This window comes from Erythranthe guttata, chromosome 7 (genome assembly GCF_056151865.1).
Source record: "Erythranthe guttata isolate IM_541 chromosome 7, IM_541, whole genome shotgun sequence".
NCBI classification, from domain to species: domain Eukaryota; kingdom Viridiplantae; phylum Streptophyta; class Magnoliopsida; order Lamiales; family Phrymaceae; genus Erythranthe; species Erythranthe guttata.
The window spans coordinates 7,122,147-7,143,264 of NC_142539.1; the positions used below are offsets into that span (position 1 = coordinate 7,122,147).

At 33.3% G+C, this 21,118-nt stretch overlaps 1 protein-coding gene across 2 annotated transcripts; it reads right to left on the reverse strand.

Annotated features, from left to right (window-relative positions):
• Positions 1-12,703: 12,703 nt before the first annotated feature.
• On the reverse strand, positions 12,704-13,716 carry LOC105960708 (uncharacterized). 2 transcript variants are annotated; one of them, XM_012984911.2, is made up of 2 exons: positions 13,389-13,716; positions 12,704-13,267 (listed from the first exon to the last, which is right to left on the reverse strand). In XM_012984911.2, exons 1-2 carry the CDS (start codon positions 13,498-13,500, stop codon positions 12,906-12,908), a joined length of 474 nt encoding a protein of 157 aa, XP_012840365.2. In that variant the 5' UTR covers positions 13,501-13,716; the 3' UTR covers positions 12,704-12,905. The 2 variants fall into 2 exon arrangements, with proteins under 2 accessions (XP_012840365.2, XP_012840366.2); XM_012984912.2 differs by having other exon boundaries at positions 12,704-13,264; positions 13,389-13,609.
• Between the last annotated feature and the right edge of the window lie 7,402 nt (positions 13,717-21,118).

Consider the following 21,118-nt stretch of genomic DNA (forward strand, 5'->3'; position numbering starts at 1 on the left):
TCCCAATTCTAAATTGTCCTCTATCCCCAATTCTTGATGCTCTTAGCCTCCATCTGCAAGGTCTTGCTTCAGTGCCATGTTTGCAGATAACTTTCCAAGTTCTTTTTGTACTTTCGATAACTTTAAACTCTCTTCTGGCAAATCGAATGGAGTGGTCTCTAACGGCTGAAATGACCATTTCTTTACAATAAAAAATCATCCCCTTTTCGAGAGTACCTTTGCTGCTATCGTAAAATTTTGACCACATACCCGACGGAACATCAACGGAATCGGCTGGGATTTCAGGAAATGACAGAGAGTAGAACGAAGGTGGATCATAAAACTGAGTAGGAGGTTCTGCAAATGATGGAATTTTGACATGAACATGGGGAGTTGATGGAATTTATGCCTGCGATATTGTTTGTACAACGTCGTCAACGACTTCGATATTCTCATCATTGTTCTCTTCACCACTATCATCATCATCTCCATGGTCGGAGGGTTCAGAGTCGCTTCGAACATTTGGCCCATGTGCGTCTTCGAAAGGATCCTCGTCATCATTATTATCACAATGACGAGTTTCATTAGGAAGATCAAAAATTTCATGAGCATTTTTCATACCACTTGATTCCCCAATATATACCCCAAGATTTCGATAAGAATGCCTCGATGGCCCCTCTTCAAAGCCCATATTAGAAAACCTTGTGTAACCGCAATTAACTCAGGATTTGTTTGCATAAAGGAATTGTACGTTTCATTCAAATCAAAAGGTTGTGAAGGCCTCGAAGGGGAGTAGAGAGGTTCAGATGTAGTGAATTGTGAAGGTCTCGAAGGGGAGTAGAGAGGTTCTGATGTACTGGATTGTGAAGGTCTCGAAGGGGAGTAGAGAGGCTCTGATATAGTGAATTGTGAAGGCATCAAAGGATTGTATAAAGGTTGAGACTAGCACGGCCACGGGCCGGTTTTGGGCCCAGAACCGGCCCGAACCGGCCCGTTGACGGCCCAAACCGGCCCGTTGACCAAGTAAACCGGCCCCGACACGTGAACCGGCCCGTCCTCCCCGGGACGGGCCCGGTTCTTAGAAATGGTGAACCGTGAACCGCCGGGCCGGTCCGGCGGTTCACCCGGATATTAAAAAAAAAAAATAGAAAAAATTCAAAAAGAAAGCAAATAACGGCTAGTGAACCGGCCCGCACCGGCCCGGGTGAACCGGCCGTTATTTACTTTTTTTTTGAATTTTTTTCCCCCCCAATTTTTCCTATAAATTCGAAATCTTTAAAATTTTGAATTTAAAATTGAGTTCAAGTCTTTTCATTTATTTCCTTTTTCTTTTTCTTTTTCTATTTAAAAGTACTTCTTTTAATTTACTTATTCATAAAATATTTCAAAAGAAAAAAAAAATTCAAAATTTCTGGGCCGACGCGGAACCGGCCCGGATAGGCCCGGAACCGGTCCGAACCGTCGGGCCGACCCGGAACCAGCCCGGATAGGCCCGGAACCAGCCCGGATAGGCCCGGAACCGGTCCGAACCGTCGGGCCGACCCGGCCCGCTGAACCGCCCATACTACGGGCCGGTTCCGGTTCCGGAAAATGTGAACCGTGAACCGGCTTGAACCGGCCCGAACCGGCCCGTGGCCGTGTCTAGGCTGAGCTAGTTGGAAAATATCGGAAAAGGGGGAAAAAGATGGATAATTGTAGGAGCGAGCTAGAGTTTCCGGGGAAAAAGTATTTGCAATGGAGTCGGAAGAGTACATTGAGAATTTTGTTGAGCTCCACATCGGCGATGGGGAAGGCTCCTCCTCCTCCTCGCTGCATAACATTACTGTTGTAACTCCCGATAGAGAAGAGGTACGCTTTTCTGGTTGGGCCTCCCCTCAAATATTCCAGCAGCCCCAAAAGAAAATTAAGTATTAAATCTATTAAATACGACACTGTTAGTGCGAAAGTATTTATTCCATAATTATGTCTCTATTTGTGGAGACAATAATTTAGATCAATTCACAAATAATGACATGTGGAGATTTATGAGATAAATACCATCATTATTGTTGCCTGTAAAATGAAGAAAACAACATGACCAAACTTGATTCATTGTATTAATTTTGTATCAACTGTTGAGCTAGGTATATGTGTACTGATCGTTTTTCAAATTTCAATACATTTTCGCATTTGATCAATTCCAATCATGGCATATGATCATTGCAATTTATATATATAAAATTCTTTATTATCATGTTTTACCGACGAGTACTTCATATATTGCATTAAGAAGCGTTAGTGTTTCATATATTGCATAGGAGTGGCCAGACGAAGACCGGCTCTCATTTTAGCCCCACACACGTTACACTCCTCCTCTACTAATTTACATCTCCTTTGATTATGGTCAATAAGACGGGAACTATCTTAGCAAACTTGTCCATGCACTTCTCGTTGGTCGAAAGATGTTCGAATACGAGCAATAACACATTAAGAATCTTCTTATTTCTAGCAAGATTCTTTGTGGCTAAGATCCTGTCAACTACAAATCCCAAGAACAAGAACAGAAAAAAATCCTCTAATTCACCAATAAAATCTTTGACCGATTCAAGTTTTGAAAAATGAAAGTAAGTTTGCGATACTTTCCATTCTGTGTCATGATCTAGTGAAAGGGCTATTGTGTCATCAAAAACTTGAATCAAGGCTCGTATTTCCGAGAGTAGGTACGTGTTAGCTTCTGAACAGGAAACATTTAAAATAGTGCCGCTAATGTTTCTAAGGATGTCAATGTTTACTAATCTTGCGGTCCAGTCAAATGTTTGTAATGGGGCGAGCAACAACTTTATGGCATTTGGAATTCGGACCAAAATTCTCAATCGGCGTAGTTCACGCGTATCCGTCAATTCCCGTAGTTCAACGACAACCATTTTTTTCTAGAAACATTAGTAGAGGAGGAGTGTAACGTGTGATGGCCCAAACCGGCCCGTTGACCAAGTGAACCGGCCCGGACCCGTGAACCGGCCTGTCCTCCCCGGGACGGGCCCGATTCTTAGAAATGGTGAACCGTGAACCACTAGGCCGGCCCGGCGGTTCACCCGGATATTAAAAAAAAAATATATCAAAAAAATTCAAAAAAAAAGCAAATAACGGCTAGTGAACCGGCCCGGTGAACCGGCCGTTATTTACTTTTTTTTTGAATTTTTTTCCCCCCATTATTCCTATAAATTCGAAATCTTTAAAATTTTGAATTTAAAATTGAGTTCAAGTCTTTTAATTTATTTATTTTTTTCTTTTTCTATTTAAAAGTACTTCTTTTAATTTACTTATTCATATATTTCAAAAAAAAAAAAAATTCAAAATTTCCGGGCCGACCCGGAACCGGTCCGAACCGGCAGGCCGACCCGGCCCGCTGAACCGCCCATACTACGGGCCGGTTCCGGTTCCGGAAAATGTGAACCGTGAACCGGCTTGAACCGGCCCGAACCGGCCCGTGGCCGTGTCTAGGCTGAGCTAGCTGGAAAATATCGGAAAAGGGGGAAAAAGATGAATAATTGTAGGAGCGAGCTAGGGTTTCCGAGGAAAAAGTATTTGCAATGGAGTCGGAAGAGTACATTGAGAAGTTTGTTGAGCTCCACATCGGCGATGGGGAAGGCTCCTCCTCCTCCTCGCTGCATAACATTACTGTTGTAACTCCCGATGGAGAAGAGGTACGCTTTTCTGGGTGGGCCTCCCCTCAAATATTAAAGCAGCCCCCAAAGAAAATTATGTATTAAATCTATTAAATACGACACTGTTAGTGGCAAAGTATTTATTCCATAATTATGTCTCTATTTGTGGAGACAATAATTTAGATCAATTCACAAATAATGACATGTGGAGATTTATGAGATAAATACCATTATTGTTGCCTGTCAAATGAAGAAAACAACATGACCAAACTTGATTCATTGTATTAATTTTGTATCAAATGTTGAGCTGAGGATATGTGTAATGATCGTTTTTCAAATTTCAATACATTTTCGCATTTGATCAATTCCAATCATGGCATATGATCATTGCAATTTATATATATATAATTCTTTATTATCATGTTTTACCGAGGAGTACTTCATATATTGCATTAAGAAACGTTAGTGTTTCATATATTGCGTAGGAGTGGCCAGAAGAAGATCGGCTCTCATTTTTGCCCCACACACGTTACACTCCTCCTCTACTAATTTACATCTCCTTTGATTATGGTCAATAAGACGGGAACTATCTTAGCAAACTTGTCCATGCACTTCTCGTTGGTCGAAAGATGTTCGAATACGAGCAATAACACATTAAGAATCTTCTTATTTCTAGCAAGATTCTTTGTGGCTAAGATCCTGTCAACTACAAATCCCAAGAACAAGAACAGAAAAAAATCCTCTAATTCACCGATAAAATCTTTGACCGATTCAAGTTTTGACAAATGGAAGTAAGTTTGCGATACTTTCCATTATGTGTCATGATCTACTGAAAGGGCTATTGTGTCATCAAAAACATGAATGAAGGCTCGTATTTCCGAGAGTAGGTACGTGTTAGCTTCTGAACAGGAAACATTTAAAATAGTGCCGCTAATGTTTCTAAGGATTTCAATGTTTACTAATCTTGCGGTCCAGTCAAATGTTTGTAATGGGGCGAGCAACACTTTACGGCATTTGGAATTCGGACCAAAATTCTCAGTCGGCGTAGTTCACGCGTATCCGTCAATTCCCATAGTTCAACGACAGCCATTTTTTTCTAGAAACATTAGTAGAGGAGGAGTGTAACGTGTGACGGCCCAAACCGGCCCGTTGACCAAGTGAACCGGCCCGTCCTCCCCGGGACGGGCCCGGTTCTTAGAAATGGTGAACCGTGAACCGCCGGGCCGGCCCGGCGGTTCACCTTGATTTTAAAAGAAAAAAAAATCAAAAAAATTCAAAAAAAAAAAGCAAATTACGGCTAGTGAACCGGCCCGAACCGGCCCGGGTGAACCGGCCGTTATTTACTTTTTGTTTGAATCCCCCCCCCCCCCCAATTTTTCCTATAAATTCGAAATCTTTAAAATTTTGAATTTAAAATTGAGTTCAAGTCTTTTCATTTATTTCCTTTTTATTTTTCTATTTAAAAGTACTTCTTTTAATTTACTTATTCATAAAATATTTCAAAAAAAAAATTCAAAATTTCCGGGCCGACCCGGAACCGGCCCGACCGGCGGGCCGACTCGGCCCGCTGAAACGCCCATACTACGGGCCGGTTCCGGTTCCGGAAAATGTGAACCGTGAACCGGCTTGAACCGGCCCGGAACCGGCCCGAACCGGCCCGTGGCCGTGTCTAGTTGAGACTCAACATAAACATCTATGGAATCGTTTCCTTCATCCGGATGCAAATAGATTTCTAAATCATCATCACTTGTTATTTCAGAAACTATCTCGCTCCATTGATTTTGATACCATCGTGATATTTTTCCAGACACCGATAACACAAATTCATTTCTATCTATTCGGCAATGTGAGTATATTTTGGCCAAGAAGTCTGAGAAAGATATATCGCGTTTAACTCGTACGACTGTATGATGAGATTGATCATAATTCACTGACAATCCATCATGAACAATCTGGCCTCCTATATACACGAAAACTTTGACAGTATTCTTACCCGGAGTCGCCATTGAAACCCTATATTTTGATATTTTGAGATTATTATTTTTATTTCGAAATATTTAATATTTTCTAATTTTTTTATAACTACAAACACTAAATGTTAGATTATAAATCAGTTAAAATAAACAATTAATATTTAATATTTTCTAATTCGTTTTATAATTTGATAGTTAGAAAACTATTAATTTATATATTATAAATCCTAAAAAAATTGTGTAATTCGTAATTTTTCGACACATTCATATAACACTAATCAGTTAAAAAACAAACAATTTGTATAAATTAGCAAACTTATCGTTCAAGTAAGACTTTAATTAACCAATAAAATATTTAATTTACCTCAAAGATAATTGAAGATTTGCTAGCACCTACACTCACTTCTCAATCCACCACAAGTTAAACTTCCCCCTAGTTATAATAATAAAAAAACCATCAAAATAAAAATTTCAGCAATTATTTAAAAAAGAGAAAAAAAAAAATAACAGCTCCAACCCCAAGTTGTACTATATTTGTACAATATAACAAATAATTACCTTCAAATTATTATTATTTGCTAGCTACAAAAATTCCTTCTCAAACCACCACAAATTACACTTCCACCTAGTTATAACAAAAAAAAAAAAAATCAGCAATAAAAAACAATAAAATTTGTACAATATAACAAATAAATACCTCCAAATAATTAGTATTTGCTAGCAACGTAAATCACTTCTCAATCAACCACAAATTACATTACTCCTAATTATAACAATCAAAACACAACAAAATTTAAATTTCAGCCGTTATTTAAAAACAAGAAAAAAAAAAACATGAAAAGATGTTAAGTTATTAAAACATGGGATCAAAAGTCAAACTAATGTAAACTTGAGGGGCTAAAGTGTAATTTTACCATTTTCATAAATTGGTAAGAAAAAAATAAGAATTTGAAAGTTATTGATATTGAATTGTGACTAAATATCCATAAATTCAAACAATTTGCAATCATGAATTTGAAATCTAAACCCTAATCACGGTAAAAGAGACAATTTATGGTCATAAATTAATGGTACTAAGAAAATGGCACACACCTTTTACAGTGATTACTAGCAACAATCACATCAACAATTTGAATAGATAAAAAACACAACAAAATTCGTCTCCTTAAAATTATAAAATATGGAAGAAGTAAACAGGCTTGTCTACGGTTCGAAAATTCTACAAAAACTCTGGTTGAAAAAGAGACAATAAACGAATAAAACCACATAATAGTTCATAAGTTAAGATTATAACCTAAGTTCCAATGTTGGTAGCCTTTTTGAGAATAACACCTATTCTAATGTCATAACTAATTCTACCAATTTATTCACTAACCCACTAATAATTAATTAATTTACCCTGCTAATTATTCTACTCGTGTCATATTTAAACCATTAAAAAAATTTAAAATTTCAGAAATTATTTAAACACAATCAAACATTCTTTCTTAAATCCACCACAAGTTAAAGTTTAACCTAAAAATAACAAGTAAAAACAACAATAAAAATTGAATTTCATAAAAAATTATATATATTTTAACAATACAAGAAATAATTTATCTCCAAATAATTGATAATTTACTAGATAAAAATTCCATTAATCCACCATTAATTAAAATTTAACAAAATTATATTAATAATCAAAATCCTATTTAACTATAATAATAATTGAAAGAGTGAAAAAATTTACCTCGATAAGTACCCTGTTGAAATTAATTAAAATTACCTACATTAATTAAAATATAAATTAGCAAACTACAAATTAAACAATAATAAATAATAATTAACAAAAAGAAAAAGAGAGAAAAAAAACAACTTACGGCTGGCTGGGAAGAAGGGAGCAGAGGGAGGAAAGGGAGCAAAAATGAGGGGTGAATTCCAATTCTTTAAGGAACAAATATATATATATATATATATATATATATATATATATATATATATATATATATATATATATATATATATATATATATATATATATATATATATATATATATATATATATATATATATATATATATATATATATATATATATATATATATATTCGGCCGAAATCACGGCCGTTGGATCGAGAAGGATCAGACTGTCCTTAAAACGCGTGATTTGAACTAACGCGTTCAACCCTCTGACAGGTCAAAGCGCGTCGTTCAAAACGACGCCTTTTAAGGGCCGTCAGATCTTCTGATCGATCCGTGACCGTCCGATTAAGAGGACAAAATTGGAGAGCTGGCCGTTGATCGTAGCTCAATCCAACGGTCCCCGAAGAGCGTCATTTATAATCACACTTTATTGCATTTATGAAATTCATCCGAAAAACACCCCAATTCTAAAAAAAATCCGAAATATTGTAAAAAAATAAATACCCCAAAGTCTAAAGAAGGATCACTTATTTGCACTTCTATCCATCTCAAAATCAGTTTTAGAAAAAATCTCTTGCCCAAAATAACCTCATAGTATAATTTATATGAATTTCATTAATAATGTCCCAACTTAACAAATAGTGCACATTATTAACCTAAGATTTTAACAAATATAGTATGTTAATCCCCATTTTCACTAATTTTTTGAGAAATATTTTTGCTCTCTGAACTTTTCTCCAGCCACTGAACAGAGTTGATCGCCGTCTCCGACGTTGAATTTTTTTTCGGAAAAACAATTTTTCGATTTTTGCTTCCCGCCACCATCGTTGACTGTCTCTGACGCTGAGTTGTTATTTTTTTCTTTTTCTTTTTTCTTTTGAATTTTTTTGATTGTTTCTTATAATTTTTTATAATTATATTGTTTTCACGTCAACACAGTAAGATTACTCTAAATGGGTCAACACAATAAGATTAATCGGAGCACAGTCCAATAATCTTATTGTCTTAATATTAAGTACTTTAATATGTTTGGTGCAAGTACTTTAATATGTTATTTCAGTTGTTTTTTTTTTTAAACAAGCAACACTGTAGTATTATTGTCCTAACAATAATATTACTGTTTGAGACGGTATTATTGCAGGCCAAGACAGTAGTACTAACATTAACACAATAAAATAATTGTGTTAACAACAGTATTACTGTCAAAGACATTAATATCATAGGTCAGGATGGTAATACTAGTGTGTGTTCAGAAGAATTTTTTTGTCCGGGACTTAATATTGCAGGTCATGACACAAATATTACTTTGTTAACAATAATATTATTTTCTCAGACTGTAATATTGTATTCCAACACAGTAATAGTACTGTTAACACATTAATTATTGTGCTAATAATAATATTATTTTATGGTGGTAAAAAAGCGTGGAAAAAGAAATTAATTCGGGAGACCGTCGACTATCGTCTGAATAAAAAGAAAGAAAAAGAAATTCAATATCAGAGGCCAGCGGTCAACAGTGACGACGGGATGGAAAGAAGTTTCAGTAAAAAAACGTTTAAAAAAGGTAAATAAAAGAAAAAAGAAGTCAACGACGGCCGACCGACCGTCTATATTTGCAAGACACAAAAATTGAATGTTCATTTTTTAATCAAGTGTTTTTGTAATTGGCCCAAATAGAAGATGAAGAAAGGCATGGTCCACTTTCGTTAAGAGAGGACAGATGGCCACTAGTTTCATGGTTCAAGTTGTGCATCTATATTATATACTTATCCACACACACAAGCAATATACAATAGCTCTGCACTTGCACGTACGAATTAATTGAGGTAGGACCAAAGTTAAAAGCTCCGACAAAGACTTATAAGCTAGCGGAGATCAACGACAGAATCCTGTGTAGGTTGATCATATCCAAGATTTTTAAGGGTAGAAGAGTCTTTGCAAATTAAACTCAGTCAATTATGAGGAGACTGAGACCGGTCATCATCGGTCAAAGTTATTTGACCAACCCGACTTTTCTCATTTCCTTTTCTTACACTGTGCTAACTCAAGTTAAAACACCTTTTATATGCGTCTCGCTAAATTATGTCCCCCTTTTCTTAGAGTTTAATCCCACTTTTCATCCTTGAAATTGAGCATTTTTGCACTTTGCACCCTTAAAGATAATTAATAGCATTTTGCACATTTAAAACTCAATAAATTGTTCACAAGGCACCCTGATAAATATTTAAATGTAATGCGAGGTTACTTCAATTTTCACTGGGTTTTTTTTATAAATGGTGCATAAGTATAAATTAAATTATTATTTTATTCTACCTTCAACATAAATTGAGCATACAAAATGAAAAAGAAAATAAAATACAACAAATTATTGAAAAAACTATAACTTCTTACAATTTTTTTTCCTCATTAACTCATTCGATTGACGGATCTGTTATTATAATTAGTCAAAACATTTGGAAGAAAATATAATTTTCAAATAACTTGATAACAAAATAGCTGATGGCTTTTTATTATTTTTTGTTTTCGAAAACTAGTTTTTTGTGATTTTTGTTTTTTTTTTTAAATGCATTGATGAGGTTTTCTTTTTATTTTGGCACTTTGTACTTTAAAAATGATTCATAAATAAAAAAAAATGATTTGACATTTGGCATCCTAAAAAACTGCCTATAGAAATATTAATTTTCTTCATAAGCTTTAAATATTTATTTGTGATGCATTATGCATGATTTATTGTGCTTCGAAGGTGTTAAATACTATTATTTTTTTTCCAAGGATGCAAAGTGCCAAAAAATTATATTTCAAGGCTGCAAAGTGGAATCAAACTTTGTTTAAAGAGTATTTTTATTTTAAACATTTGATAAGTTCGGTTGAAGGTGTCTCATTAAATTACTCCCTTGATTTAGGGTACCCGACAATTTTTTGGGTAAATTACGAAACCCCCCTTAACATAGGCCAAATAACGAAAAATACGCCCACCTATCCGTAATAACCAAAATCCCCCTTTAATTAGCTGTTAATCGAGTTTTTTTACAAAAAAAATGTGTACAATCTATTATATGTTATGTTAAATAGGTGAAAATTAAAAATAAAATATCTGAAATTGTATAAAGTCTATTCCCTAAAATAAATAAATAAAGCCGTAAAAAGTCACACTGTAAGAAGGTTGATGTAAGTCGGAAACAAACCTCATGGGTTTTTTCGTAATTTACTGTTTTGTTTTTGAGTTCGTGGAATAGGTAACCGATCTAATAAATGGGTATACCATCATAAATAAGTTTTTAAAAATTATATGTTTAATTATATAAATAATAAACTGAAATGTTAACCGTCGTTTCAATTTTACTAATGTCGTTTTGACTTCGAACCTGATGTCGACATATTTCTATTTCGATTTTGGCAAAATTCGAAACACGAAAACTGTAGTCCTTTGGGTTAGCTTTCTAGTCCAACTTAAATCCGCTAGATTGGATGCCGTGTGACAAAGTTATGCATGAATGAGTCACATTTTGAATTTTAGATGCCTCAATATATCAAAGTTGTGGGCAATATCCATTGATTCATGTATATCTTTCTCGTCCGACATCCAATTTCGGTGATTCAAGTTGGATTAGAAAACTAACTCAGAATACTACAAATTCTATTTTTCGGGTTTTGTAATTTGGAGTTAAAAATTATCAAAATCACGTTTGAAGTCGTAACAGTAAAGTAAAGCTCGAACGACATTTATCACATCCCATAATAAATTGTGTTAATGTTTAGGAAAAAAAATTAACGAAAATACCATATCTTATATATAAAAGAAAGAAACGTTGGGCAACCCTAACAAAATCCTAATGGTATTTCTGTAAATATTTATTTTTAATTTTTTTTTCTCTACTAATTTTTAACTATAATTTTTAATAATTATCAAAATTGAAACTAAACCGTGAATAATCCTACCCTAATCTTATATATAAAAGAAAGAAACGCTGGGCAACCCTAACAAAATCCTAATGGTATTTCTGTAAATATTTTTTTTTTATTTTTTTTCTCTACTAATTTTTAACTATAATTTTTAATAATTATCAAAATTGAAACTAAACCATGAAGAATCCTACCCTAATGGTTAAATCCTAATCTATATATTTGAGAATATAAATCTCAATATGTCAAATTAAAAAAAAAACTAATGTTATATAAAATATGAATAATACTACATTATTAAAATTTTAGCATGTTATTGTACTATATTTTCTTATTTTGTATTAAATTAATTATTTTTTCAATTTTGAAATAATATCCCGTGCATCGGGGAAAAAAGGCTAGTATATAAAAATCCACTATACAAAATATAAACAACAAAATGGCCGGAAATGATTAAAAAAAAAAGGAAAAAAAAAAAGAAAAAATGAGAATTCATTTTTGAAATTCGAGTGTTGAAGCTGAAGCATGACTATATTTATTTTGGGGATAATTAGTGAGAACTCCCCACATCATTTACATATATTAGGGTGGATATATTCCCATTTTCATAATTAGTGAGTCCCCCTCTATTAATATTTTCATTTAGAATAAATATAAATCTTTAGTTTTATGTCTATATTACCCGTTTACCATATTACAACATCAAACCCTATTTCTCTAATTATTTCTTCTATTTTTTTTTCAAGCCGTCACGGCTCTCTCCCCTGGGCCACTGCTACTCATCTCCACCAAGCCGCCTCTCCACTTCCACTGTTTCTCAACTTTTCTCCAACGTCGCTTCACGATCTTCCTTGTTTCCACTCATCTATCTTCGTCTCTGATCCACAAATCGCCGCAATCAATCCCCCTTCTAAGTTGTCCGCACATCCGCCGGTGGCGACGACGCGCAATCAGCGATGACTCGCCGGAGTATATGGCGGCGGCGACGCATATATTGTTGGTTGTTATTGAGTAATTAGTAGCCTTCTGGTTTGCTCTTCTATGCTTCGTGGGTATGTGTTTAATTATTAATTAGTTTTGATGGATTTAATTTATTTAAATACATATATAATTTGAAGGACTCATATACATTTGGATTATTTTGGACTGAGAAGTATTGATCCCATTTATAATTTGAGAGGGGGGTTTCACTAATAGTCCCATTTATTTGTCCATAATTTTGATACCAAAGCGAACGATGAGATAAACTTTAATAATAATAATAATAATAATAATAATAATAATAATAATAATAAAAAAGTAATAACCAAAAGGAGATTTTTATTTTGACACGACGACTGGATCGAGCAAAAGTATACACCCGTGTTTGTGCATATATGAACGAATATACATTTATCATATCATTCGTTCATCAGTTCATGCACCACACTTATGTACAGAAATTACTTTAGATCTAAACATGTCTTATTTTTTCCTGGTCAGCTTTTAATTACTTTGAAGTACGTTTAGGGTTTGGCTTGAGGTTCAGCATCCACCTTCTGTCCAGCAAACGTACAGCACCTGCAACCTCCTCTGTAGTAGCTCCTTCCACAGCAACCATAACGGCACCTTCCACCGCCGCCGCCGCCGCGTCCGCCGCCATAGTTGCCGCCACCATTACCACCGCCGCCGCGTCCTCCGCCATAGTTGCCGCCGCCATTACCACCGCCACCGTGTCCGCCACCATAGTTGCCACCGCCATTACCACCGCCGCCATAGTTGCCGCCACCATTACCACCGCCACCGTGTCCCCCGCCATAGTTGCCGCCGCCATTTCCACCGCCTCCTTGGTATCCTCCATTTCCGCCTCCTCCGTCAACTTCCGCTGCTGATTTTATTAATATAGTCAAAAAATACATATTAATTAGCTACATTAATAAGTGAAATAATATTTAGGACATTAAAATAAGTAGTTGAGATAAAGTTAGAGAGAGAAAGAAAATTCATACATGTTTCAACGGTGGTGGAAGTCTGGGCGAGATCTCTAGCCGCAACTTCTGATGATATGAAAACAACCATAGCTAAGAAAAGTACAAGAAAAACTATTGCTTTCGAAGCCATATTTGATGATTTGATGTGTTGTTATTTGTTTTTGATGAGAATACTGTGTGATTGGCTTCACTATTTATAGAAGAAAACTATACAAGTAGAGAGGTCTGATATTTGTACAGACAAGTGGAAGAGGCATTTTAAATGAGTCCAAACAGAACCTTATCTTTCATTAATTAATTAATTAATTAATTAATTGCATATATCTCTATCTATTCTTGATCACATACATGCAGACCCACACCCATACATATTATATAACAAAGCAAATTCTGCAGAGATATTAATACTATGGGGACATGCATACACTTGTCTATCATGTGTGACCGTACTTCCTATAAAAAATAAAATAAAAAAGGTGTGACCGTAGTGTACTAACTAATGGGAAATCTAAATTTTATGCCGACCTAAAATTACTCTTCCTTTATGGTTACAGTAAGGGGCGGAATCAAGAAATTATAGTTGGGGGTCCAAAGTAATAAATATCTAAAAATATCAGAAAATAAAATAAAATAATATTTAAACTCTATATAATAATAATAATAATAATAATAATAATAAAATAAAATTATCATCTGTTTTGTCCACGAAAAATTCTACCCAATTAGAAAATAAAATTAATTTACTCAAAAAAAAAACAAATTTTTTTTTTTTTAATTAAAATGAACTTGACGATCTTTCATTGTATAGAAATCCTCTATGATCGAATATGTGATAAAAGTATCATCAATATCCCTCTCTATTTGGAGGAGCATGCAATTTCCAAGAAACTCATCTTCCATTTTGTTTCGAAGTTTAGTTTTAGTAAGTTTCATAACAGAAAATGCTCACCCTGTAGTAGCGGTACGTAGAAACATGAAGAAGTAAGATGAGACGGATCAATCTGTCAACCAATTAGTAATATATTTCAAACTTTTTCGTCTCCGCTAACCCTTCACACAATGCTGCTAAAGTTGATATCTGACATAAATTTGGATGCTTTATCACGTCTAGATAATAATGTTGCAACTAAAACTTCAAAAGGAGTCTTTCTCGTTAAGTGAAATCCTCAGGATAATATTTTTCAACAAGAGTGCAAATATCATCTGCATTAAACGACTTATATGAATTACTAGGATCTAAAGCGAGACTAAGAGTCAAGAGTTCCACTGTTTGATCACAAAATATGTTGTTCAACTCTTTCAATTGAGTGTCTATTGTGGTATTGAAGATATCAAAATGAAAATGATGCTCAATAGTAATATTAATATCTCGAAGTTGATGAATCAATTTTCCACGGCCTACTTTATAAGCATTATTCATATCAGGCATCTCAATATTCATGCTTTCACAAAATGATATAACATCACTTAGAAAAGCATCCCATCCATTATCTCTCAATTTTTGAAGGAGTTACTTCATCGTTGAAACTAGATTCATAGCATTTAATATATCTTGAGACTTTTGCTGCAAAACTTGGCAAAGAACATCAGTAATTCCCATCACTTCTTTCATCAACATCAGAATAAAGACAAACTGAAAAGATGTCATGGTAGTATAAGCAGAATCGGCATCACCACGTTGAGAAAAATTGGCTCCATCAACTATAATACTTTGAAGCACAATACGAGGAGCATTAAACATTTTTATTAAGCTACATATTGAAGAAAAATGAGAACCCTATCGAGTATTACCTGCCCGTTGTAAAGTACGAATCTGGTTAGCTCATTTACCGTTGTAAAACGTTCTTGAAGAAGACCACATTTGTCGACAAACCTCAAAACAAGATCCGTTTGCTCTTTTTTTTTTATTCATCCCGTGCTTCGTCAACTAGAATGCAAAATTTTGAATCACCAATATCTTCACGAATTTTGGTTCGCACTTTTGTAGCAATGATATGCAATATCTCCTTTTGAATCTTTCCAGATGTGTATTTGGCATTATGAGGAGCTTTCTCCAAAACTGTTTCAGATACTTTATCATTATAACTTGCCAAAAGTTTCACCATTTCTATAAAGTTGCCCAGATTGGTTGATTTTGGCCCTTCATCATTTCACCAATCAATAGATGTCTTCAGCCTCAAGCAATTTTTAAGTATTTGTTCTGCAGCAGAATGTAGGGAAGAATAATTTCCCACGTGAGTTAGAAAAGCACACGTCTTGTCGTTAACCTTTTTTCCAATCGCGAAATCCTGCTACAGTATATGCATTTGCCCCAAAATTTCCATTTGGTTACCTTGCAAAAAGATAACAAGGTAAACAATATGTAGCATCTGTAGTAGGTGAGTACTCTAACCATGTTGGAAATTGGGCAAACCAAGAATACTGAAATCTCCTTGGATATTTTATATTTTTTGAAAAGGAATGCTTTGATATAAAATTGATATGGCCCCATTTTGATATAAGAACGTCGAATTCATCTTGTTGGTTAACACGATATTGCCAAATTTAGAGACACTTTCCCGGATCACGTTCCAAAATTAATTCCTGGTTAGAATCAACTGCGGCAATTTGCTCAAGTTTATAAGTTCATCGTTATGAGCAGAAGGTTCGACTATTTCTTGGTCATCAACATTGGAACTATCAACATCAGCTATTTTTGGCACTTCATGATCACTCTCAAAAAATGTTCCAATTGTGGTATTTTTTAATCGATTAGATTGATGTGTAGACATCGCAATAACAAACCTAGAATTACAATTAAAAAAAACGAGTCTTTGAATTATTAAGATGGAGGTAAAAAAAACACGGTGAAAAAAACTCAATAAACCCCAAAAATCAATGAATACGATTATGAAAACGATATCCAATAAAAAAATTATATTAGTTGTAAATAACCAATTTATGATTGAGTGAACACCGAAAACTCTAGATATTCAAACAAACACAGAAAAATAAAAAAATCAAATATAACAATATTATATGAAAATCAAGAAACAATGACCATTAAAAATCTCATAAATACAAAGCAAATAAACAATAAAAGATGAGATTAAAAATTGTACATGCAAGTTTTGGAGCAAAAGAAAAAGTTAGAAAGTCCCTCTTTTTATAAGTTATGTTGTTTTATCTTTTAGTTTGATGTGGATAGGACTTATGAGTTATTGTTTTGTGAACAGTTAGTGGGGAACCACAATTAATGTACTAGGGTAGATAATAAAGACGGATGTTTTTTCAGTTTTATTACCCTTGTTTATATATTTTTTTACGTACCGATCCAAATATAACGTGATAAAGCATATTTCATTAGCTAGATTGATAGAATATGGTTAGTTCCGACTGTATTAATTTACAGAGGTTAACTGTAATTATTTAAATAAGATCATTGCTGCAAGAGAAAAAAATTATCCATTCAGTTGATTGTTAAATGAACATTATTATTGACGCAGAACGGAAGCACGATAAAAGAATTAGGGAAAATTAGCAAAAACCCCCCATCTAGAAAATGTAATTGAAGGAAATTCCCTTTCCAATAATAATTAGAGAAAATGCGCTTAACTAATTAATATGTCACCTAAATACTATTTTCATAATTCCAAAATTATCCTTCCAATGTCTCTTCTTCTGTCTATTTACATCCGGAGCCAGCCAAAGGTGTACCTTCTATCTTCCTTTTCCTTTTCTCCTTTATTTATTTTATATATACGTGTGTATGTATATTTCCATCAAAAAAAAAGTGTATGTATATTAGAGAGAGAAAGAATAGTGTATAACCACAAACTCCTCTGTAGAGAGAGAAATGAAGAAATTTGTAGATAGAGGGAGTTTTATGGATGGTTGAAGATGAATAGATAGTTGGGCAATGATCAGTCTACAATATTGAATACCAATAGATATATTTCTCAAAAAAGTCAACAAGAATTCTCACAGAGAAAGAATCGCTAAGCCCATATTCCGAAAGCCTCTCCCTCTTCCCACCACTGTCGCCGCCGTTGCTTCTTCTAGCCACCCGAATCCGCTCAATCCGGGTTTAGCGCAACCCCAATCGCAGCAGCCCCCAGTCTACAACATCAACAATGAAAAAATTAGAAGACAAATTTTTTTTTTGAAATTTTAAAAAATTAAAAAAAATTACAAAATTAAAGAAAATCAAAAAATCAAAAAGATTAAAGAGATTAAAAAAAAAAAAAAAGGCAGATGAGGTGGCAGGGACATAATTAGTGATAGTATTGATGGGTGTGGTATGGGCATAATTGGAAAATGGGTGGCTAAAATTAAGAAGGGGTTTTTCTCAAATGATGCAAAATAGTTTGAGCTTCTCCCCATTAAAATAAGTATTGAATGGGTTAGCCCGCATGGGTGTAGCTCAACTGGTTCCGGAGGTGGTAAGTTGGTGCAAGGTCCTAGGATCGAATCCTGGCAGCCGCAGTGTGGGAATTTCAACTCCAATGAGATTGGTTCCTTGTGGGCACCAGGTCCGGGTCCGCTACCTTAACGGGCCGTTGAGTTACCATGATTTACATTCCTCCATCAATCCTTGTCGGGCCAAGGGATGGGGGCCCTGGGGGCGAGGGATTTCGCCTTTTGGTGCAAGTATTGAATGGGTTATATTAAAGAGCCCCAAAGAATTAATTGCAACGAATTAATCCTACAGAACAAAATAACATTTGGAATCCACCGAGAACTTTGGAATCCACCAGAAAATAGAGAAAACTCTAAATATTTTATTAAAATTCGAAAAATTCTTCCTAAAATAAAGTCTTAAGACAACTATTTATACTAATAAAACTGAAAATCCTAATTAAGCTAAGAAAATACTAAAAATTACCAAAAACGGCAAAAACGAGTTAGAGCCTGATTCTAGTAGTTCTCGTAATTTTGGGAACAACGCAAGTTACGGAATCATAATCCAGTTTTTCTATGATTTGATATTAACTTTCTAAAACTTGCCACGGTAAAAACGAACTTTTAGTATGTCTACACGACGTTGTATTGCTGAAATCTTACGTGATTCACGAGTTTGCTCATGAGTTTTGTTCATTGTGCCGTTTCACTTGAGATGAAGTTCGTTTCGTAGTCAAATACAATTGTAGTTCGTAGAAAACCCTTAATTTTCCATAACTTCTTTGGATATTTCAACCAATGTCCATTAATAACCCTTCTCCGAATTAAATAGTTATTTTGCAATTCTAATTCAATTTGAAGTTCCTCATCAATTATAGAAAAATCACATTAATTGCTTAATTTTATCAAAATTAATACATGGATTCTAACAACTTTAATAAATATGAAAAACTCAAAATATGCGAATTAACTAAATATATAGTTAGTTGTAAAGAGTTAGCACCAATCAAACTCTATTAATTATTACTCTGTTTCATATTAAGTGGTGGTTAAGAAAAATACACACTAATTAAGAAGCGGTCTTAAGATATAAGTTCCTGGTGACAAACAGTATTAGAACTAAATGACAAGTCTAATTAAAATTTGCTTCATATCCTTTATTAAATTTATTCCAAAAATGCCCCTCAACTCACAAATTCAAAATAACAACAGATTATAAATATACTATGATGAACTATGGTATTATTTAACATTTTTTAATTTTCATCTACCATCTTTTTTAATTTTTCATGGAACTCGTTTTTTTTCATATTTTTTCATTATATATAAATCTATTTTTCCCCTTTTCTACATTAAATTAAAAATTATGGTTTCTTTTTTTCTTTTTTATTTTCATTTTTCGTATTTTTTCATTATATAAAATCTATTTTTTTCTCCTTCTTTTCTAGATAAATTGAAAATTGTGATTTTTGTATTTTTTTTTTGCTGTAGACATCTACAAAAACCCGTAGACACTGTAGTAATCCTTAGTAACCCATAGACATCTTGAAACCCTAACTTCTTTCAACCCTAGCCGTCAGACATCATAGACACCCATAAACACTCATAGACATCTGTAGACATCTAAATCGAAAAATCTTAAATTTCCCAACAAACCCTAAATCCGATCCGCCACGTGAATTTTATTAGGTATTGTAAGGGTAGTTTTGGGTTAAATAAAAATCAAAGGATGTGTATCAATTTTTATTTTAAAATAAGGATGTAGTTAAAATATTTTATTTGAGTTTGTCACTCACATCTATTTAAGTTTGGTTTGAGGGGTGTGAGACATATTACCTCTATTAAGAAACCTAATTAATAGCCTATTTTTTTAATAGAAAGTCCCCAAATTACCCTTTGCAGTACTGTTAAATAACTCTTAGTAATCAATTAATGAATTTAAATAATCAATGATAAATGGCAAATTTGGTAAAAAAAATCATTTTATTTTTGAAAACCTAAATTGACACTTAATAGGGAATTATTTTTGGCCAAACGCCACTTAATATGAACGGGAGGTAGTATAGTTGTCGCGATCGAACTCATTCCGGTTTAACCCAACTGGCCGAGAATGATGTTTAGCAACTTTATGTCACGATCTCATCCTAAATACAACTCATAGTGCATACAAGAACCTTCAGTTAACGTACTTCGTTAATGTAGACTTTTTTTATTAAGTTATAAGACCTCGTTTTGTTGACAAGATAAGATTACCTAAGATAAGATAACCATCCCTATAAAATGTAGGTGTATTATAAATTTATAACATGTTTGTTATCAAAATTTTGAATTTTTTATTTTCCCATTATTTAATCTATATAATATATAAAAGTTGAATTCCACCTTCAATTGCTTGACATTTGGCAATTTCAATTGATGACATGTATTCAATTTCATCACATGTGGCAAATTGATTGGTGAAAATAAATCATAAAAAATATGTCATCATTTCCAAAATTAAAGGTAATTAAATATATTTTATTATTTTATTATGTACTACCATTTATAAAATCTCTATAAATATTAATTTTCTTAGAAACTATAAATAGATTTATTTTTTTAATTTAATTTAATAGTAATTAACCTATATAATATATAAAAGTTGAATTACACCCTTAATTGCTTGATATTTGGCAATTTCAATTGATGATATGTATTCAATTTCATCCTATGTAGCAAATTGATTGGTGAAAATAAATCCTCAAAAAACATGTCATCATTTCCAAAATTAAAGGTAATTAAATATATCTTATTATTGTATTAATATATTTATATCCTACAATTTATAAAATCTCTAAATATATCAACTTTATTGGAAACTATAAATGGATTTATTTTTGAATTTAATTTTAATAGTAATTAATTTAATTTAAATTTAGTTAAATTCAATTTAGAGTCTTCCCTTATTAGTTGCATGATTGGTGATGTTATGGAAAATTTGTATTTTAATTAATAAATTTGGATTTATATTAAAAAAATACGCAAAATAAATTATTTGATATTAATATATTATACATTTTACATGAACATAACCAGAGAATACGTTTTTTTTTTGTACTAATGTAATATTATATATTAACATTATTTGTATAAAAGAAAGATGCATGTTCGAATTTACACTATTGCGGAAATTGGCACTATTTTTTTCCCACCTATGTGTGCAGTAATAGCATTGTTATCAGAACCGGACCGGACACAAAACCGAATAAACATTCGGGTCACGGTCGAACCAGATTCGACCCGGGTTTTTTATTAGTTAATTATTTTATCAATTTTAGTATTTAAATTTATATTTTCTATACATGTTATTTTATTTTTCACACTCTCTT

Excerpts from the sequence above, each read along its gene's own strand:
- LOC105960708 (XM_012984911.2), bottom strand. The coding sequence starts at position 13,500 with ATGGCTTCGAAAGCAATAGTTTTTCTTGTACTTTTCTTAGCTATGGTT. Across the intron at positions 13,268-13,388 it reads TTCCACCACCGTTGAAACAT|CAGCGGAAGTTGACGGAGGA; the intron begins GTATGAATTTTC and ends TAATAAAATCAG.